General features: G+C 35.0%; 1 protein-coding gene across 2 annotated transcripts; it reads left to right on the top strand.

Annotated features, from left to right (window-relative positions):
* Positions 1-738: 738 nt before the first annotated feature.
* IBSP (integrin binding sialoprotein) lies at positions 739-21640 on the top strand. 2 transcript variants are annotated; one of them, XM_072405526.1, is made up of 7 exons: positions 739-813; positions 5616-5676; positions 7944-7991; positions 11158-11235; positions 13917-13955; positions 15097-15246; positions 19688-21640. In XM_072405526.1, the coding sequence occupies exons 2-7, from the start codon at positions 5623-5625 to the stop codon at positions 20018-20020; spliced, it is 702 nt and encodes a 233-aa protein (XP_072261627.1). In that variant the 5' UTR covers positions 739-813; positions 5616-5622; the 3' UTR covers positions 20021-21640. The 2 variants fall into 2 exon arrangements, with proteins under 2 accessions (XP_072261627.1, XP_072261626.1); XM_072405525.1 differs by lacking the exon at positions 19688-21640 and adding an exon at positions 16147-17622.
* The last annotated feature ends 1828 nt before the right edge of the window (positions 21641-23468 follow it).

Here is a 23468-nt window from a genome sequence, read left to right as displayed (position 1 = left end):
CTTGTTTGTTATGTACTACAATTGTGATGTTCCCAATCTATTTAAAGAGCAATAGGCTGGATATCTGTTTTGATTAACCAAAATATTCCACTCTCTGGTGAAAAGTTAGTTATCTTATGCAACCTTCAAGAGCTATATGCTCAGCTGCAGAATTCTTCTTTCACTCAGACCTTCCTGATCTGAGCACTTCTTCCAGACCAAATTATTAAGGAAAATCCAGCCAGAGACAGAAAACATTTTTAAACGGAGGTCATGATTGGGAGCCTGAATATTTCTATTTCTTCTGGTATCATTTATAAAGTATTAAATATATTGAAATGCTTTTTTTGCTACTATTTATGGAAATTTAGGCCAAGATCTCAGGTTAGCACAAGGCCTATTTTCTATAGAAGTTCAAAAGGTATCACAAGAAAATAAAGAAACAAATAAGTGTTAGTTGTGAAAAAGTGCCTCCCTAAAATAGTTCTGGGGGGAAACGTTAGATGAAAGGCTTTTCATTGCACTCTGCTATACTCTGCAACATCATTATATGTTGGCATGAGTGACCAAGCCCTTCCAGTAAACCTAGACCTTCAATTATAGTCGGTGAAACAAACATGTTGGCATTGCAGGGACATTTTTTGTAAACTGTGTGGCCATAGCAAATGTTGACATTACAGGTTCTTATGGTGAGAATACGCTTAGTGATGTCACCTCTGTGGTCTGATTGGCTAAAGGAGAACAAGGAGGGAGTTTATATTGCAACAGTTTCCAGAAACTTAGCAGACTAAATCTGTGCTCTTCACTCTAAACTTGAGAACACATTGAAAAAAGGTAAGAAGAGCTTTGATTCTATTACACTGTGCTCTTTCACTGTCTGTTTCCTTCCATTTAGTGTTTTATTGGGATTGTGTTGATAAAAGTGATACATTGCAATATAAGTTACAATTCTGGGTGCAAGTGGTATTGTAAAGAGTGTGGAAATGATTTTCTCAAGCAGTAATATTCATTCTGGGTTAATGCAGAACCTCTGCTTGACTCATACAATATGGTTAGAAAATTTTAGCAACACAGGCCTCACTGCTAGAACAAATCTGTTCCTTTAGTAAATGTGCTTCTGATAGTTACTAATTTATCTGTTTTGAGCTGAAAATTTAGATACAAACTAAAACACCAAATATTCGTAAATGTTCATTTCAATACTTAAATACTCTAGGCCTGTGTTTCTCAACTGATGTTTTGTGGAACCCTTGGGTTCCCCAAGATATTGCGATGGTTCCTTGAGCAATGAGCAGTTTGTAAACTAAATGACACCAATGATCTTTATAGCTATTTGTAAGAGTGACATTCTTCTCACTGACCACCAAACTAATGTACTATGAGTTGTGGACATAGTAATTATAACAAGGGTTCCCTAAGACCTTTAAAGGGTTCCTCCATGTAAAAAAGGTTGAGAAACAAACACTTCTGTAGTCCATCGCAACCAAAGTTCTCAGTCGCTACAGAAGACAAGTGCAAGATGGAATCTGATTGGATGAAGTGGGGTAATTCACATATAAATTAGCACGTAAGAATAAAAACGTAAATAGGGCTGCATGTATTGAAAACCTTTTTCTGATGTGGTTCACAGTCCTACATGGGATGCCTTTAGACTGTCTAAGACTTGTAACTACAATACAAGTCTTGAGCTGAAAGTGCATGATGGGATTTGTAGTTTCTAAACAGCCAATGAGTCATCAGCCTTCTAAGTCTGTTTAAAAATACATATAATTTATGGTTTTTAAAGCAATCCTAAAAAGTAATAACACATTATGCTATTATCTGGTTATATAAGATGTCATAAGAAAAATACAAATGAACAAATTACAAATGACAAATTACAGATTATTTTATAGTGTACAAATTTGATTGTTTTAGTATTGTTTAAACTGAACAAACATACATTTTTAAATCTCATCTACCTTGACCTAAATATCAATCAGGCTTACAATTGTTTACAAGTGACATAGGGGCTAATTCAGATATAGTTCTGATGTTTAGGATGCCTATGTGGGTGTGAATTACTAAGGCTTTCTAGGCCAGCATTATCAAGTAATACTGCAGGAAAAAATTACTTATCATTTGCTTGAACTGAACAAATTACTTGTTTGTGTGAATTGCAAAAATATGTAAATGCAAATTCATTGTCAGTCATACATCCCCATTGTCAGAAGAGCTTTTTCTGAGGACAGATTATACAATGTCCCACAAACAGGTGAGTTTAAAAGAGATTTTAGAATTGAAAAAATAAATGTACAAGGTTCTAAACCAGGTTTAAAGTTCTGAATTACTACAAATTATCTTGGTTTATTTATATGTAGCCAATAAAAGTAAAAAGAAATGTCAGAACATGTTTAATTTTATCCAACCTTTGTTACAATAATAATTCATTAAAATTGTAATTAAACATTTGATGGTGATGATACTGTGATGAGAATTATAAAGGTAAAACATTACAAATCTACCATCTGGTGACTTATTATGTCAAAGGAAACATCTATGGGATCAGGATATAAAAAAATTGCTATTATAAATACTAATATATGTTTAATATTTTCTCTGTGTTATTATGCAGTTGTGAGTGATCATACATTACATACACACATGATCATGAATATACTCCTAAAGCTTGTCATACACTGCACACATCCATCCTTGCTTTATAACACACATGTGCACCCCAGATACTGCTAAGCATCCAAGGAAAACAATACTGTCAATGTTAATAAATTGTGCTGTTTTGAACAGCCTAGATCTTATAAAATAAAAAATAGACAGTTTTTTTTTTCTAGACTGGTAAGGTGTAAAACTTTTTAGCATATTTTTAATTGATGTAAACAAATAAAAACATATAGTTTTGGCTTTAATAATACTTTAGATGTTTGTTTGTTTGTTTGTTGTTTGTTATATCTTTATTTCTTTTTTATGATTTTTATAAAATGTATTTTTTTAATTAATATTGTTTGATTAAGGAATTCTTATATTCATTACATATGAATGTTAAATACTGAAAAACACATAAAATTAGGATATTCCAATTTTACCTTAAAAACAATAAATAAATATATTTATAGAAATATATATATATATATATATATATATATATATATATATATATATAAATATAATATATTTATTATATTATTTGTAATTGACGAGTTAAAGGAAATTCTATTCCAGAGATCATTAACTGTTACCTATTGTGTATTTAATACATAAATAAATATCCCCTAACTTGGTATTATTTTTTCGACAGACTCCTTTAAATGTATTTTAAAGACCTTTATAAACCTATAGACCTTAATATTTTAAACACAGACCTTTATACACCTAAACAAGAAATACTTAATCTAATTTGTTAACATCCGGGGATTATGTACTTACCAGCTCTGGTTTACCAGGCATGTGATGGGTTTAACCCTGGCAGAAGGAAATCAGTACAGCCAAACCTTATATAAGGTGTATATATATTTTAGACAGCTTCAGTGAAATTAGGTTTTCATTTTAATCCATGTGGTTTACCTGTAATTTGTGTTAAACATTTGAGGTATTGCATCAGTCATGAATCTGACCACAAACACAAATAGCAAACGGTTTTTGAAGAAATTTCCAAATCATTTAAACTAATCCAGAAGGAGAAGACTTTGAACATTTTGTGGTCAGTGCCTCTGAACACTTCTAGTGCAGGCATGTAGTAGGGAAAAGTTTAATATTGTTGTTTCTCATTTTTATTATAGCATTGTCAGCTTTAGTTTGCAATATACATAATATTAATAAAAAAAAAAACTACCAGTGTAGAAGAAAGTCTTTAACCAGCTGTTCACTTTTCAGAGTCAACTCATATCTAGAGGGTTGTTAACTTTAAATTTACCACCATACCTAAATGGCAACCTGAAGCTTTGCACCTAAAGGGTCAGTTCACCTAAACAGCAATGTTTTAGGAAAAGTCATAGCCTGGAGTCAGTCCATCACTTCTAATGTGTTTTGCACATTGATATACCTTTGTCATACTTTTTGCCTTATTTTATTTTTGCACTTGGAATATTTGTGTTTTCATGCCCACTTTTGAATGTTTAAGCCCTTTCAATGACTTTCTCCACAACCAGGTGTTCAAATGCACATATTCTCACCAAAAGATCCCCTAAAAAGATAAAACAAACACATAGTTAATATCAACAATCTGCCAAAAAATGAAACATATTTGTTTTCAAACAAAACTTTGTTTTTTTTTCTATTTAGGTCAATTATTAATCTTTGTAATGATACATATGTTCCAGCAATACAGCAGAGTAATAGGGCATATATAAAAAATGGAAGGTAAAAATACAGGGTAACCAAATTTCAAACAAAGAGAGGATAACATGACAATAGAAAAATATATATAACAGTAACTAACAATTCTTATGCCTACAGAAAGGTAAAATGAAAATGACGATAAATACACAGTAAAAGTAGAAGATCATAAGACCTTATTTAGTATGTACTGAAATATCAGTGGACTGGTTTCCACTAAAGACAACATCTCAACATCTAGAATGGGTTAGAGTGGTAAGGATACAGAATATGTCAGATTTTTATTGATGTTTATGACTTCATACTCTCTGATTGTTCTGATCAGCAATGTCAGGGGTAAAAAAAAGCAATGGTAAATCCATTAGAACAGGAATTAAAGGCAAATCTTCCATTGATGACACTTGTTCATATGACAAGAGATATCCCTCACATTGGAAAAATTTCCCTTCCTGTAAATTTTATGAAATAAAAAGTAAAGAGAAATCTCCCTAATAAGTCACAGGCAACAAAAAAAAAAATATGTAAGCAATTTAAACACTCCTATACTCTATCCAAAATTTAGTAAAAATGCTTGGGGTTTAAATACACATTAGCCTACAAACCTTATGCCTGAATTGAGTTCTTTAAAGTTAAAGCAACTTTGTCAGTTAATTTATCAAGGCCTGTAAAAAAGAAAGTACATACTGTAGATGCTTTCTATAAGTCTAATACACGGCAATGCTATGACCCAACATTTCTAAGTGTGTGACATACCTGCTCTCCAATACGTGGTGCAGATTTTTCCCCCAGCTCCTATGCCCTGTAATGACATCTTCCTATATCCCCTAAAAGTGAAGCTTTATACTAACTCCTTATCTACTGAAAACCTTTGCATGAAAGTCCCAAACTAAAACCACATTGATGATCTGTAGCCAGAACAAACTGATTGACAACTTTCCTTTTTTAGCTCCTTTTAAGAATCCTAAATATAGCTGAGCTCTGTTGGTACCTGTTTTAAAATATGATCCATAGACATTTAATAGCAGGGTGCTGTATTTGAGCAGTGTGTTGCATGATTATGCCCATTCATAGTCCAATAAGTATGCAGGTTTCACAATGGGTATCTGGAATAGTACTGTCACCCTACTTGCTCTCTTTATTGGCAGGAGTGTGTCTGGAGTTCTACTTTAAAATGTAAGCTCATTTTCTATGCTCTCATTTTAGCTTTATTACTACTTCCTCGATTATTGTACGCCTTTAATATTTAAAAAAATAACCATAAACATGAATAAATATATGAAATTTAATTAAAGTATATTTTTCAGCAGGAAAATGAAGCTAGCCCTTGTATTCATCTTTCTTTGGGGTTTCAGCAGTGCATTTTATGTAAGTATGAATATCTATTAGTGATATTTCACAATTTATTTATTTGTATTATTTGAAATTTTAGGTTTTATTTTTGTGTTCCTAAAGTCAAAACCTAGTAAATGTCAAAGTGGGAAAGGGGTGCTATCTGTATTCTCACTGGGAAGATTCAATGAGGTTGATCTACTAAAGGTGGTATGGCTGTTCACACATCAAAGTTAATCGATATAACACCTAGCTTAGTAAATTAGATGAAGCTCTGCTGACTTATTTCATCCAATTTTCTGCATGGAAGACCCATTTTTTTTTTTTTGCATTTCCTTGCACTTGATTGGTTATTCTTTCCAAAGTGGACTATCACCACATTCACTATCCTTTGCAAGGTGATAATTCACCTTGGTGAGTGAACAACCTAAATTTCTTTAGTAAATCACCTGCAATGTGTTAGTGACCACAGGGGTTGATTTACAAATAAAGTTTGGGCTGTCCAATTAGAAAAATGAATAATCACTTTGCAAAGGAACGTTTACTGTAATGCTTTGCTAAGAATACCCATATATGTGCAAGGAAAGTCAAGGGAACTTTGTTTGCACATGACAGAATGAGAGAAGTTGAACATCATCTCATTCACTAAACTTAAAGCGTAAGTAAACCCAAAACAAAAAAAAATACACTTACCTTCCATCCCACAGATTAGTCTGTCTGTCTGAAGGTTTCTTCGGGTCCAGCGTCGTCTCGGTAGCCGTCTTCGGCGCGGCACAGAGGGAGTGCCAGGCACCGAAATCTTCTCCTTTCTTCTTCCGTGTTCTTCTTCCTACATCCTTCGATCTCGCACTGTGCAGGTGCGAAATTGGGTGACGTAGATTGGAAAAAAAATTTTTATTGACGAAAAGGCTCCTTCTGCACATGCCTGAGATGCTGGGACATGCGCAGAAGGAGCAGCCAAGATCCTCCCAAGATGCATTTAGTCGGCTCTGTGCTCCCATTCATTCTTGATCACCTAGGCGATTGAGACTTAAAGGGGCAGTTCTGCACCCTTTTTTTTTTAAACACTAACAAACAAAAGTTTTACTTAAAATAAAAGGGTTATCTACCCTTTTATGTAAAGTAAAAATTCTGAGTTTAGGTACGCTTTAATGAAAATTTTCCTGCATAGTGATGGTTAAACCCATATACTTTAGTAAATTAACCCTTACTGCCATTTGAATCTAAAGGGAGAAAAATTCCAGAATTGTGCTTTCACTTTTGGGTTACAGGTTTTCCAAAATCTAATATTAAAAAAGTATTATACACAAATAAGCCAAAACAATTCAAACACCTGCCTAATATTGTGTCTGACCCATTGAGGCTGTACAATGGCTTCTCTTGTAAAACGTCTGTGCAGGAAAAGAACTAATAGGATGGGGCAGTTCTCTAAAATTATCAACAAATCTGTAATTTTCCTAGCATGTTGTCTGAGGCATTTTATTTATAGGTTTTCAAAAAATGACTAGACAGAGCCTAATTCTTCAAAGCTGTACAAAACTGTACAGAGCTGGAAAAAGAGTCAAACGAAGACCAGTAACCCAAATTTATATAAATACTGAAATCTAAAAACATTTCAGGTATATATATATATATATATATATATATATATATATGTAAAATCCTTTAACATAAATGCTTATGTTTATGTTATCTTTACACACTTAAATGCTCCACTTTGGAAACAACTGATCAAAAATAAAATCTATTGGTCATAGATGCTAGTGATGCATTCAAAAGGATCATCGCATTAATCTGTATTCAGATTGATTCTCCAAGACACACTATTTTTTTATTCAATCAGATCAAACCTAACAGTTTTACCTAACCTGATCAGAATGATCATATCGAATTGTGTGTGACTATCATAAAGATGCAAAATGTTATAGCTGTAGCATGAGCATTTCCTGCAAACAAAAAATCTTGATTTTAACGTTAGGGATATATCTGAATGTCCATCCCTGTTCATCTACTAAATATTACATGTACATTTCCAAAAAAAAAAGACCAATAATATAATGTAAATATCAGTGTTGGCTAGTGTTGGGGAGAAACTCATGAAAAGGAATAGTATAGTTGGTTGTTTTTTTTATATATATGAAATTCCTTTCCTCTTTTTGACTTCCTTCAATGCAGTTATAAAAGTAAAGTAAAAGTATTCAAATTAAATTAGAGTATCAAGCGTTTATCAAATCTTTTGTAACTATTTATCCAGTACTATCTTGTAAACAACAGATTATAAACTTTTTTTTTTTTTTTTCAAGATAAATCAATTTCGAAAGTGGAAAGGCGATGATTCAGATGAAAAGGGGGTAAGTAAGCGTTCACTGGTGGTAACAGAAACAGTTTTCTGAAGCTGAACACACACACAGGAAAGATAAAGATTCTGAACTGAAACTTAAGCTGCGTACACACTGCCAATTTTTGTCGTTGGAAAGGATCTTTCACGATCCTTTCCAACGACAAGGGAGTGCACGATGCATGAACGGTGCTGTACATACAGCACAGTTCATGCTCTATGGAGAGGGGAGGGGGGAGAGCGACGGAGTGGCACCCTGCTGCGCGCTCTCCCCTTCACTTTAATTACGATCGGCTGTCGTCCATCGTCCGTGGATCCGGCAGGTCGGTCGTCCGGACGATGGACGACACCGACTGTACACACGGCAGATTTTCGCCCGATAATTGGCCGATGCCGATTATCGGGCGATAAAAACCTGACGTGTGTACGTAGCTTTACTTTTACTTTTACATAAACGAGATTAGTAAATTGATTCTATTGTAATGAAAATATTAATAACAAAATAATTATTATGAAAAAAATATAATAATATCAGTAATAGGCATTATACAGATATCAATAACAATGAACTAATGATAATATTAACAACAGTAGGAATAATACATCATTTAAAGTATATGTAAAGCCAAGCCATTTTTTATTGGTTTATATAGAGTAGGGCAGAGTAACGAAACAAGTTTTTATTTTGCTGTCTCTGTCCCATTGTGATTTCTATTATTTCCTGTTCTGGAGAAGAAACAGGAATTTGAAGCAAGGTGAATAGAATTCCAATTTTAGAGAGCTATCATAAGAACATGTTTCCCAAATAGATGATTTACCCTCACTTCTTGCTTTAGTAACAACTCATAAACTTTGGATTATTCATTACCCTCCATCTGTTTATGACAATAGACACAGACACAAGTGGAGGGGCATGTCTCCCTAGTGGGGACACAGGCAGAAAAAAACCCAATAAGGATTTTAACCCTTTATTAAAAATGAAAATAGGAACTTGTATTTACATACACTTTAAGTATTGTAAAATTCCAACCGAAAGCTAACAAAAACCTAGGGATATAATAGTATAAAGCAAAGCTTGCTCTTTCTTAGCATTCCCTGCACATTAAAAATTCACAATTTTGTGTGAAGAAGATTCTGGAATGAAAAAAAAAAAACACATCTCAAACAAAATCTGCAAATGATATTTGGCTAGTGAGTATATTTTGTAGCTGTGAGTAGACAGCTGAGTTATTTTAACTCAAGTGGAAAGTATTTTGTAAATGTGCATGTATGTGTGGGACCGCTGTTTATGTGTTTTGGCAGCATGCAACTACAATTACATAATTATAGAGGAACACCATACACACCTCCTGTGCTTTGGAAGAAGGATAAAAATGAATAACAGTCATTTAAATGAAAATGCTGCCCAGTAGAAACGTGATGGTGCTTATTTTACTGACATGTGCTATTCATGTTCAAAGTTAGATTGTTAGAGATAAATGAGACCTTTACTTGAACCTGTGCTATAGTTGGATCTGTCGCCAGGCCACCACTTCGGCTAATATATAACTTGTGTATGATGAAATGTGGTCAGATAAATGCTTCTTTCTCTCCGCAGCTCACAAATCTTTGGTGTCTTTATAGCTAATGTATGGTTAGGGTTGAAAGAAATCTCTTTTCTTTAAACAAACAAAAAACCATCAAATGAATCCAAAACAATATAAGGATAGTGCTTCAGGTGACCAGTAATGAGCTGGTGCAAAAAAAGGGAAGAACACACTTGCCAATGAGAACCCCACAATCCTTTGTGTATAATAAAAGATCCCAGGGTCTCAAACTCAAATATATTGTTCATTGAAAACAATGGGCCTGATTATTAAAGCTTTGACATTTTCATCAGTGAAGCTGAGTGATCTAGTAAACCTGGACTGGATCTGGTCCAGGATTCAAAACATTTGTTTTGAAAGTCAATTCTATGTTTGCTGGATCACCCAGCTTCACTGATGAAAGTGTATCCTCTACAGCCTTTAGGCTTTAATAGCTTTAATAAATCCGGCCCAATGTATAACCATCTACCTCTGATAAGTGATACCTCTCATAAACATTATCTTACATTATACAGTCTAAACCAGTTTTTCTCAGCCAGGGTTCCATGAAAGCCTAAGGTTCCTCCAGAGGTTGCTAGGGGTTCCCTGAGCAATGAGTAATTTGTGCCTCTCAGGTCAATTACCACTGACACCAATCATGTCGGCTGTAAGGGTGACATTCTTCCCACTGGCCAGCAATGTAAGAGGCACTCTTTCTTTTGATCACCACACCAATATACTGTGAGCTCTGGATTTAGTAATTAAAGTAGGCGTTCCCTGAAGATCTGAAAGATCAGAAGTCTTTCTTACCTGCCAAATAATTGTTACGTATAGTAATGCCAAGAACAAATAAAGGGGCACTTATATAACCTAGAGCAGACACAGTAGGGTTTATTTACTTGTTCATTGAGACTGTTTAGCAATAGAATGTTCAATTTGGAAAGTGTGTGTTTACTTTGCCCTAATTATCAAAATGAAAAAGTGCCTTCCTGGATGAACAGTTTACTTATAATATTACATTTTAATAGCCAGTAGAATATTTCACATTTTACCCGCTCTTACAGTACTTTTCTGCATATGGAGATTTACTGCTTTTTTATATATGAAGACTACACTTAATTTCTCCCAGTGACAGTGGTGGCCTAGCGACAGATTTATTCATAGCATTATGTCACACGGACAAAAAAACCTTGGTACCGAACCTGCCATTCAAATGCCTCATGGCTATCATTGCATGAGGCAATGATAGCCATGTGGCCCCTAGACCCCCGAATTCAGAAATGGGAATCTCCAAAGGTCTCATAAGGCCTTCCAATGATCACCATGTAGTCCCTGGACCCCAGAAGTCAGCATTTTTGTAAATGGGTATTAAGTCTTTTGTTATATATCCACGTATCTTCTTGTCTCCCACAGCATGTTTCTAATCACACCTGAACTATGTCGGTAGTTAATGACTGTTCTCTCTAATATTAATTTGGTGAAAGGCCATAGTTCAGGCAAATTTAATCTTTTAACTTTACAACCATTGTTCTAGCCCTTTACCGCTTCCTATATTATATTTTCATGTACATGTGTGTTCACACTTATAACCCTATTTTTCTTCCCAACTTTCAGGTAATGAGGAATAGATATGGCTATTTTTTCAGACGTGTACATGCCCAGGCACCTCCTAAATACATAACTTATGCTAGAGTAAGTAACTACAAATTTTTTTAGGTATTTTGAATAGAACATTTTATTAATAGATTACACTAATACAGCTTTCTTTCAGAAATTATATAAGGGTCTAACAGATTTTTTTATAAGTCAGTTTTTTATACTGTACTGATATGATACATTGCCATTTGGTACTATTTCCTCATAAAAAGTTTAACAAGGTTTGAGAATGCTAGGGCTGGGGGCTAAACAAAGCCTAAACATAGACAAAAAACACGAACATTCATTTTAGAATCCTGCCTGTATGCTACACAGTGGGACCTTTGCTTTCGGGGTGGAAGCAGAGATCTCTCTACAGAAGTCCAATATGTTCCCTTCTGAGTCAGCAAACTTTCCAAATAGGGGGGGGGGGGGAGATTGAGCTTTTCTGCTTGCACCTGAACACATTGAAAGATCAGGCTAGGAGATTTCACTTTTAATGAAAGCTGTTCATTTTGGGGGTAAGAAATTGATGCTTTTCTAGAAGCATAGAATATATCTGGGAAATAAAGCTTTTCCCCCCTATTAGAGAATATTGAATCAAGTTGTTGTTTTTTTGCCATCCTCCAGATAAACTGTGCATAGATGGTTTTATCTGGGATATGTTGATTTGTAGTATGTTTCTTTCCCTAGTGCTTTATGGACTTTAGTCTTTTTTAAACCTGACTGACTATGTAACTACGTATTTTAGGTTATGTTTGAATATATATAGGATCACTATTAAGATTTAGCCAATTGGTTTTTACCTCAAATGTTGTACAAAAACAAGGGGACATCAGCTGCAAATAAAAGGAAGAAGATTTTAGCACCTATATACGAAAATGTTCTTCATAGTAAAGATTGTTAGATTCACCTATTACATTTTTAATTTCTTTTCTTCACTTTGTTATCACATGAAATAAAAGATGTAACAATGATTTTTTAAAACAAAATAATTTTGATCTACATTTATAATTGCTGAAACATAAAATGTAAAATTGTAAATCTAGTTGCCCTTTGACATATGTCCAAAGAGTGAGTTGGCAAAGAGATATTTCATTATCTATTGAGCCTGGAAAAATTCAAGATGCATCTCAGTTACAGCAACTTGTCTATGTGAAACATTTAGACTTTTCCAAAATTAAGAAATTTAAACTGCTCATTTTAACACACACTAAAACTACGAAAAGTAAAAGTATATGAGCCCCTTTGAGGGATAGCTAGTGATATGACAATGGACTTTGTAAAGCACTGCGTAATATGTCGGCACTATATAAATACTGTGTAATAATAATATTATTGCTCTCAAATAAGCAAACAGATTCTATCTGTCCCCTTGAGTAGCACAGAAGGAGGATACTGATTGCTATGGTTAAACATACGCAGTTCTTTCCAAAGTTTTTTTTTTGGGAATATATTCTAAGCTGTTTGATAGAACTGTTCTTTTTATTTAAAATGGTGTATTCAGAAAAAAAGAAAAACATATTTATTATAAGCAATTATTCCCATAGTAAATTGATAAAAATATTTTTTTGTTTTGACGGTAAAGTGAGCCATGCAGTGTAAATATTCATAAACACGACCAAGTGAGCACATGTGGGTTGGTAATGTGTATGGATAAATATAGAAGTTTGTTTTGCTACTTTTGGGAACTGTTTCCTGTTTGCAGAACTTCTGAGTGCTCCAATGCACATTTAGTTTATACTCTGTAGTAAAATCATAACTTTACTGTAGAATTACATTTCTGTTCTAGCAAACACCATGCATATTCAACCTGGCATGGACTCATCTAATATTAGGTTTTATTATTGTAACAAATAAAACGTACCAAATTATAATTTTAGCTACAGCTCTTTTTGCTTGGAAGTTTGAGTTTTTTTTTATAATATTAACCTTTTGTAAATACAGAAAAATCCATGATCAGAAGAAATTGTTACTGTTCACTAACCAAGTTTATGGTCAAGGCTAAATGACGTTGCCTTTGATTTATCAAATATGTTCATGTATTCATACAACCTTGTCACATACTCTACCACTTGAGGCTACAACCATACTGATGATCACTGCAAACACTTAGTACAACATTGTCACATCATGAAAACCAGCTTGAGAAAAACTATGCAGCTGTGGTTATGGGGTGACAATGTTCTGTTCTTTAATGTCTCCCTGCCCCACATTTTTCCAGTAGAGACTCAAAGAAGCCTTGGCCACCAATATTTCATGGGCATATCCCATTGCTACCACCATCACGTAGTCCACCCTAGGCAATGTCATGCAGCAGTTGCTGGAATGTGTACATGTAGATTGGAAGCTACAAGCTGGATAAAGCCAGTAGTGATGACATGAAAGAAACAATTTAAACATATGTATTAAGCAGCATTATTTTAGACTAAAAAAATACACGATGCTTTAGCAATTCAAAGTGCATTTCGTTACTGATGCTATGAACTTTTAGTATTTTGCATTTTTTAGCCAATTAGAGCACTAGGTTGTATTTTATATATGTGTATGACCGCATGGTCCTTTTGCCTGGTACTTAGCCTGACACTTTTCATATATGGAGGATATTTAAATAATTATTTTAAAAAAAGAGAAAGAGAGCTACATTGTTTCTTAAAGGTAGTGATTTAACCTTTAACACATACTTATGGTTGACTTGTATGTTTCATTTTTTGATAATACATCCTCTCTTTTTTTAGGCTGGAGGTTCCTCAGAAGAAGAAGATAGTTCTGATGAGGTACTTATGATTAAGAATATCATTGTAGCTTTGAAAAAGTGTAGTTCCCAGATACAAAATGCAATGTGTAATCACATATCCTGTTTTTAATTTGTGTGGTTTTGTGACTCATATATTGTTGTATTTCCCAAACATTTCTTTTTTAAAACCACAGTGGAGGTTACCCTCAAATATTACAGACAGCAATATAACATCATGTATGTACAGGTTTCAGATAATAATGGTAGATGCCAAGAAAAATATTCACTTACTATATAACTTTTATGATATATTAACTTCCAAAATATGGCAGATATGTTACCAATGTATTAGAAATATCTTAAATAGCTTCTATTGGCAAAGCTGATTTTTTTTTATTCCTCTTCATGTCCAAAGTTTTTTTGCATTGAGATGGAGTGATGGTGCTGTCACCAGAATAAATGTCCATTCATTCCACAGCTTTGTTAGCAGTTTTCATTTTAACATATAACGTTTGGATTTCCTTTCACTTTCTTTCAACCAGGCCAAATAGAAAGTGTGAAAATCTGGATTTAGAAAGTAATGAAAATAGAAGTTTGAATCATTCTCTGTACTATCTGTAAAAAAGTGTTTTGGCTATACACTAAGTGTTTATCTTTGTATAGACTGTAACATGTATGCAAACTCTACTTTTTTATTATGTTTGTATACTGTACATGAATACCTTAGGTCTCAGCCTATAGTATTTTTACCAATTGTGCATTTTTGCATGGCTCCCTGTGGCTCACTCCTTACTAGCCACTCCTTACTAGCAATGCTCCTTCAAAAAGAACAAGTGTCTGCACATGTGACAGCAGTAAGTGGTAAGTACCGCTCACTGCAGTCACTATTTGTTCCTTATAGGACCGACGCAGAGAGACACTACGTATAGCCTCTCCCCAAAAGGCACCATTTCCAGGCATGAGGAAGCAGTAAACACACCTTAACCCCTCTGCCAGTGTGAAATAACCCTTAATATTGTAAATAAAAACCCTCCGAGTTACCATTTGCAGTATGAAAATATTAACCATGAAAGTAAACTTCAAAGTCATGCTCTTTGGAATTTATATTTGTAACTAGTGTATGTAAACAATGTATTGTTTAATATAATATACTAGACTAATTAGACTGTATGTGCACACAGCAGGAGGAGTCAGCCGATGCTGGTAAAGATGGAAAGAATGCCGCCTCAGAAGAAGCTGGAGGAGAGGGAGCAGAGGGAAAAGGAGCGGAGGAAGAAGAGGCAGATTCTGAAGGTGGTGAAGAGGAAAATGGAGGAACTTCTGCTCCAGAGGTGAGAACATACTAAACATGAAAATTAATAAATTATGGTTGTCAAATATGGAACCCAATTTGGATCTCTCTGGCTGTGACTTCAGGGGGTAGGGCAGACTAACTGCACGGAAAGTGCTTGTAGCTATAAACATATGGTGGGCAGGAGCCTGCCCCAGTGTGGAAGGCACCAAGAGACTCTGGCATGCACATGACACCAATTATAGCCATAGCCTGTGCATACAAGAGCTGCTGTGGCTGTAAAGTAATAATTATTCTTGTGAAGCATACTAATTATCTCTGTGAATTGTGAATGAAACGAGAATTGTAGTGGAGGGAATGGCAAGTTAATTTGTGCTGAAAAAAACCCATCTTAGTAGTAAATTTGAGCAGTTGAGGGTGCTGCACAGTGAATTCGAAATAAAGAGCAGTTATGAGCAGTAAAGAATGTGCAGCCAGCAGTCAATTTACTGTACATTGCAAGGTGAATTGGATTTTGGGATGGCAATGTACAGCAGGGTGCATCTATGCATTGTAATTAAACTTCAGAGTTTAATGCTTTTAAACTAAAAAAGGTGCTGCTCAGTAAATTTGAACTAAAGAAATGTCATTCAGTGTTGTGCAGTGGATCTGAGCTAAATAGGTTGTAGCTGATCAATGGTTTTGGTTTGAGAAAGTTTTATATAAACCTTTTCAAGTACCATTTAATTCTGTCAAAGTGTGCCAATGGAACTTGAGTTTGATATGCCTGTAATAAAAGTTGATGGTTCATATCACAATGAACTGCTAACCCTTTTAGTTTCTACCCATTCAAAGGTTCAATGACATGCCAAAACCAAGTTCCTCTATGGCCAAATTTTGTAGACTCTTTGACATTTTCCTGGTGATACACCAACTTGTTATCATCTTACCATATGATTAGGTTGAAGAAAGTACTGCAAGCATGAATGAGACAGGCACTGAACAGACGAGTTCTGCAAGCGAGAGCAGCACAGATGTGCAGCCTACACAAGCCGGCACCATAGAGCCTGCCACTACACAACTTGAGGATAATGCTGGTGTGGCCACTGAACTTCCTAGGAGCAGTGACCATGAACACTTAGGCACTGAAGAAGGAAGCAATGGAGGTGTTGCAAGCACCACTACTCCATATGATCCAGAGTATAATGAGTACCAATATGAAAATGGTTATTATGACCATGCAAACGAAGTTGACCCTAGAAGGGTCAGAGGTGATAACTATGTTAGATACGAGGATGAGTATGATCCTTATGCACACCAGTATCAATATTATCAATAGAAAAAAAGCCAAAAGGTTACTTTTATTTTGTTATTATTTTGCTCTGTACTTTCTTTAATATGAATTATATGAATTAGGTTTAAAACCTTTGTCAGATATTAAACAATGAGAATATGCACATTCTCTACTTTTTTAAATTCATTGTACGAATCATCCAGTCTGACAGTTTAACTCAGGTTATTACTTTGTTTAAAGGGGTTTTCTATTTTTTAGAATCTGACCTTTGAATACAGGTCCCCCTAATATCAAAAAGGACCTCTTACATCTCTACCAACAGTGAGATTATCTTCTTGCTAATGTTTACAAAAGATAACTCACTGAAGTTTCCATGCCATCATAACAATATCAGTACATGGAATGTCTGCCATGAGAAGTTTAGATTAGAGTGGATAACAAGGTGGGGATCTGAGAGTAAGCCAAGGCTTTTCATTTCTAAAAAGTGGAAAGGTTCTTTAATAATTAACTGCAAGTTGCTACAGCACTGAAAGAGCATACTGGTATACTATACCTAGAGAAATATGGGGGCTTCTATTGCAGAAATCCTTCTGAAAATGTTAAAAATCCTTACTGCTTAGTAGATCTCTTGACTTCAATGCTTTCACATTATAATAAGAAAGCCAGGAGAAAATCACTTCTTCAGCTGCGTCAAGCCAGAGAATCAATATAGCAGCACGGTCAATTGCAGAATGCTGAGTATAAGAATAAACATTATTTTTCAGCATGGGTATGCAGTATGCTATTTTAATATTTTCTTACACTGTCTCAAAAATATAAACTTTTGAACAAAATGCTTTTTAATATACTATATCATAATTCATTTAAACAAAAGAGGCACTGACATTTAACATAGTAAAGTATAGCTTAGTATTAAACAATGGCAAATTTCGTACTTGTAATGGAAATAAATCATCACGTAAAATAGCTTTGCAAAGCCAATCACTTCTTTAGAATAAAAATATACCTGTGCCTGCCATGTTAGGTAGGAATTGCATAGTCTTTAGTTCTCTGCAAATACTTTATTAAATTATATTACCTGCTTTTTATTCTTTGCCATAAAATATGTTAAAATGTAAAATAAAAAACAAAATGTTTGCTATATATGAGAGAGTCTTGTGTTTCAATCTATGCTAATTAATTTCAAGATAAAAAGATGTGTTGAGTTATGTTTTTTACAGAGAGGAACGGAAAATTTGGGTTAGATTTAGAAGGGTCCCTAATTTCCACATCTTCCAAACAAACAACAAATAAACTTTGATGTTTAAAATCTCCGCAGGTATAATGTTTGCAAAAAAACAATATTTTTAAAGGCTGTGTACTAATAAATAATTGAAATGGTGGGGAATATCTGCAGCCAAACCCTGTAAGGTATGGTAGTGCCTTGACATTATAATTACAAATATAGGAATGCAAACTATGAAACACTCTGGCATAGGTCATTCAGTAAGTAATAACCATTTTAGCCACCAAGTTCTCTCATTATAATAATAATTGTGCACTGGGTCAATGTTGGCATGCTCAAACACATCAAATTACAGGTCATAACGCATGCATGATTTTAATTGCCATGCACTATTCATTTATTATTTATTTAGTACACAAAAAATGTTTCTAAATGTGCTGCATGCTAAATTTTGTAATCTTTGAGTTATTTTAAAACTTTTAAATATGCAGTGTTAAGTATAACCAAACTTGGTAAATTTGCCACGGCAGTCCTTTTTCAGGCACTTCCTGTTATAGGGTGACAAGGTACTGCATTGCATTGACATTCGGTTATAGGAACTTTTAATGGATACTACAAGTGGTCATTTCAACAAACATCATGCAAGCACTCCTATTAAAATCAGGACGCCTACACTGGTAAATTATATGGAGCAATCGCTGGATTGCATTCATGTAGACAATGAGTGTCAGTAAGGATCCTGCAGGAAATCAGTAGAACTGAGATTCAACAGACAGAGAGAACTTTAACAAACTTTATGGCATCCATTTAGGTTTTTACGTACTTTAAAATTCATGTTAATTTGGCTGCTGATACCTCTGGATCCACTGATCATTTTGATATTTAGTACCCACTAAACATAACATTACGTAACATAACATCATTCAAAAGCCCATTCTTCTTTTTTGAGCCATTTTACCATATCATTTTAAAAGGTTTAGATTTCAGTTTCATGCATCCTTTTTTTACACTAATTTTTTAAAGCTAAGTTCAGACTAGCAGTTTTTTCAAGTGGTATCAGTGTGGTTACCTGCAATAAACTGCTTTAACTTTGAAACAAATGGGGGCGTTAACTAAATTATTTTTTTTAGGCATTTATTTGTTGTAGCATTTACATGCAGTTATTCAGATTCTACATGCAGTATCCAAGAACAGTTACCACTTACAAAAATGTATTATTTAATATTATTATTTAATGTACTGCTTCAAACCCCAAGCAAACCACTACACAAGCATTAGATACACATGAAAAACCCTGCAATTATTGCCTGTTACTACCTACAAATATTGCCAATGGTCTGGCACCTGAGAGTGGTAAACTCCTCAGACTGGGTTTAGACTAGCCATTCTTGCAGAGTCTCCTTTGGTTTTACAAAACAAAGATGTTAACATTACACCAAATTTGTCCATTTATTTTATTTTTTTTACAGGCAGTAGGTGCCATTTTTTGGAAGCTACATGGTTTGCTGTCCCTGTTGCTTAAAAAAACCTAGCAGTGACAGCCTTTTACCACGTCTGGGCTTACAGGAATGATAAATGATACAGTAACATATCTAGCCTATACTCATACACATGTCATATATCAATCAAAGTTAATACAAAATAATAAAACATTAAACTCCAGGTTACTCATTGACACTTTCAGAGTATCATTTTGCACAGCAGCAGCTGTTTTTTGAGTTGAGTAATGGTCGGTGGCAGGAGCAGAGGAGCTGAACATAAAAGTGTCCTCTAAACTTTTTTTTAGTATGTGTATCCTTCGTTTAAAAAACTAGAAGCTGATTCTTTCTTGATCTCTCCAAGGTTCAACCCACCTATTACTGAAATATCACATTTTGATGGGTAGAATTTTTAGCGTAACAATAGAAAAGTATTGCCATGAGGTGGTTCATGTTCTATAAGTTTAATTAGTTTCATCTTACTTGTATTTCTCAATATCATTAGGTTGAAGAAAGCACTGCAAGTCAAAATGAGACAGAGACTGAACAGTCAAGCACAGCCAGCGAGAGCAGCACTGAACAGCAGCCAACACAAGCTGCCACTATTGCACCTTCTACTGAGGCACCTGATGCCGGGGCCAATGAAATCCTAGGCAATGAGGAAGGAAGCAATGGAGGTGCTGAAAATACTCCTGCTCCATATTATCCTGATAATGGGTACAATGGGCATTATGACCCCTATGACCCTTATGGAAATGATAAGGGTGACTATTACAGAAGATATGAAGAGTACTACAGGCAGCAACTCTATGCTCATCACTACCAGCATTATCAATAAATAATACCACCAAACCAAGGGCAAAATTAAAAAATGGTAAAAAATTAGGCCATTTATAGATTATTTAATTTATCATTCTCTCTATTACAATTCTTAGAATCACATTATTGTTTTTATAATACACTTCAGCATTCCCAGAAGAAAAAATTTTTAGTATTTATGTAGAAAAAGGTTCTTTAACTTTCTTATGCATTCACCTTACAAGTGTAGACTCACCATTCAGGTCTGATTATCAAGCTCAGGTATCATTCTACTTTCTGTTATCAAACTTATGACAATGGAGATGCCTAGTACAAGTAAAAAGTAAAAGTGAAGCTCATCTTTTCTTCATTTTCCTTGTAAGTTTGATTTGTGAAGCAGAACAAAAGAAGCTGCAAACCTTTAAAGTTATAATACTATCATTTGTGCCTCTTTCCGCTTTGACTTATCCAGGCTCTTACATGTTGTGCCCTGTGGAAGATTCTGAAAAGTTCTCAGTTGTTCCTTGGGAACTATGGAAAAAATTAAATGTTATGGATGTTGTAGATAACTGGGGAAAAAAGAGCAAATCCTACTGGGCACATGCTTTTTTAAAACCTTTACGGGTAATAATCAATGCAAAATGAATATAACTTCAATGTACTGCCTTATAACATGAGGAACCTATTTATAAAACTTTGAAAGGCTTTTTTATGTAGTAGCTTTTACAAACAAAAATCAAACCAAAGCTATTGCTTTTATTTGATAATTTGCTGTTTTTCATTACTTTGTTACTTTCTAAACATTTCTTTCTTACGTTTTCACTGCCAAGCAAAAATAGGCAAAAACTATTACATCCAATGGAAGGATTACGCAACTCTCCTCAGGGTAGCATAACTGTGTTTTGTTGTGGGTGATTTTTGGCTTTTTTTGTTGAGTAATGCTTTATTCTGCACTTTCACCACTTTGTACAGCATTTTTTGTTTCCTCAACACAGTTTTACTTTATAATGTAGCAGAAAAGTTTGTAGTATCAACGAGCAAATAACTTATACATTATGGTAAAATTTCACGGGTTGTTTTTTACATACTTGTTTTATACTTTACGTTTTTATCAGAAAGATCACCTTTATCATTCCAAAGTAAAATGTTAGTATTCCACACACAGTCAACATGCAGTTCATATTTGTTAGCAGGCATACCTATTATTTAAAGGTAAATATTAATGGTGTTGTATCTGTAAATCTTTCATATATATATATATTTTAAATTGAATTACAATTTTTTTTCAATTTTTTGTGAAATAACAATTACCACTTTATCTTATTATTAGGGTATTTAAATATTCCTCATGGATTTAGCAAGTACTATAAATTCAATTTAAAAGACAACTGACATACCACATTATATAATTTAATGCATGGCTATCTAGGATTTGTGTAATTTGTGTGAGAGCTATTACCTAGGTATACTATGAATAATTTCCTGAAGCTTGAAACATTTGTATTACTTTCAATGCACACAGTTACTGTTAAAGAATGCCTGGGACTGACAATCTTATATTCTTTAAAACCATCCTAAATATTTTATTTAGCTGCTTTTTGATGCTTCTCAGGAAATGTAATTAATGATATTAAATATAAAATAAACTATTTGCTGTATATTTAAGAGTCTGTGTGCTCAATAATCCCTAATCGCTAAAAATCTACTTCATTCACTTTATCACTTTAAACAAAACTGGATCATATGCTAAGAGTTATAACCATTGCACTTTCCCTCTCTTTGCCGCACTTTCTCTAGAGGTGTCACAATTAAAAGCTAAATGTTATAGGAAGAAATATGAGGGCCAGAAAGAAGAGAACCAGAGTTATAAAATAACACATTTATTCAACATATTCCCCCCTGAGACTAATGTACTTGGTACAGCGTAGTTGCAGCTTTTCTACACTGTTCAAATAAAAGTCCTTTGGATGGGCTGCAAACCAGCTCTCAGCAGCATATTTGACGTCAGAAATGTTCTCAAAACGTTGCCCCTTCAGGTGTTTCTTCGAATTCGGGAACAGATAATAGTCCGAAGGGGCCAGGTCAGGTGAGTAGGGGGGATAGTGGACCAATTTGAAACCCAGGGTGTTCAATTTGGCAGCCACAGCGTTGGACGTGTGGGCAGGTGCATTGTCCTGCAAAAAAAGGATCCCTTTGTTCAACTTTCCACAGCGTTTCATCTTAATTGCCTCCTTACGCTGGTCCAGGAGGTTAGCATAATACTGTCCGGTGATACTAGAGCCCTGAGGGAGGTAGTCCACCAACAGAATACTGTCTTTGTTCCAGAAAACAGACGCCGTGACTTTTTTGTCCGGTTTCTGGGTTCGGGACTTCTTCGGCTGCAGGGACCCACTGTGGCGCCATTTCTTTAACTGTTCCTTGGTTTCAGGATCATGGATGTGAAGCCAGTTTCATCCTCAGTCACTAACCTAGCCAAAAAGTCCTGTGCAGCTTCAAAATGGGACAAAACAGCTTTGGATCCGCCAACTCGTTCTATTCTTCTGATTACTGTTCAAACATTTCGACACCCGCTTCGCTGAAAGCTTGCGCATGTCTAGGATAGTGGTGATAACAAACCCAACATGCTCCTGTGGGATGCCAAGTATCTGGGCTATCATTTTTGCGGATATTCGCTGGTCCTCAATAATCAGCTCATGGACAGCATCGCAGGTTGCCTGGTCAGTTGAGGTTGGGGGTCGCCCACTGCAGGGCTTATCTTCAATGGGGAAATGCCCAGTCTTGAAACTAGATATCCAGGTTTTGACAGTGCTGTGGGAAGGACACTTCTCCCTCAGTGTTTGTGACATTTCAGTGTGAATGTCCTTTTGCTCACTTTCCTGGAGAAACAAAAACTTGACGGCCCGTAACTCGAACAAAGTGAAACTTGCTTGTGCTTCTGCCATCACAGCTTCTCACTAAAAGAAACACAGTTTTGAGACCTGATATTTGCACAGTTACATACTAAGATATTAGGTTGTCATATGCCCCACACTCATTTTTCTATTTCATCTGGAAGGGGGCAAAGCCAGGAACTCCTCAGTACCCCCTCATATATTAGTGGATGGGCCATGTGACATGCACCTGTTCCTGTTCTTTTTGGCAGGGTCTTGATTCTGAACCTTACACCTTTTAGGTTTTGTAATCTACAATAACATATCATTATTCTTGGGACAGATAGAGCTGCCTAGGACAAGGGCAGGGGATTCTGCTAGCCAAATCAGGTCTTCCAACATCACAGCCATATTCCGGTATAGCCTTGGCCCTCCATCAGAAGCCTCACCTCCTGTCTAGAATCTAGGTTTTGTTTTAGGTACACAAGAGATAATATCACGTGATCATATCAATGTTTACAACTAACAGTGTGGACTGGGTGTGTACTGGACAGCAATGGCTGGATCTCTGTCCAATTTAGATATTTGTATGCACTTTGGAGGGACAGACCCACTTTC

The sequence above is a fragment of the Pyxicephalus adspersus genome, chromosome 3, assembly GCF_032062135.1.
Source record: "Pyxicephalus adspersus chromosome 3, UCB_Pads_2.0, whole genome shotgun sequence".
NCBI lineage: Eukaryota > Metazoa > Chordata > Amphibia > Anura > Pyxicephalidae > Pyxicephalus > Pyxicephalus adspersus.
Note: the sequence above shows the minus strand (reverse complement) of the source record. Positions and strands in the feature narration are given on the sequence as shown.

Excerpts from the sequence above, each read along its gene's own strand:
- IBSP (XM_072405525.1), top strand. The coding sequence starts at position 5,623 with ATGAAGCTAGCCCTTGTATTCATCTTTCTTTGGGGTTTCAGCAGTGCA. Across the intron at positions 5,677-7,943 it reads GTTTCAGCAGTGCATTTTAT|ATAAATCAATTTCGAAAGTG; the intron begins GTAAGTATGAAT and ends TTTTTTTTCAAG. Across the intron at positions 11,236-13,916 it reads AATACATAACTTATGCTAGA|GCTGGAGGTTCCTCAGAAGA; the intron begins GTAAGTAACTAC and ends CTCTTTTTTTAG.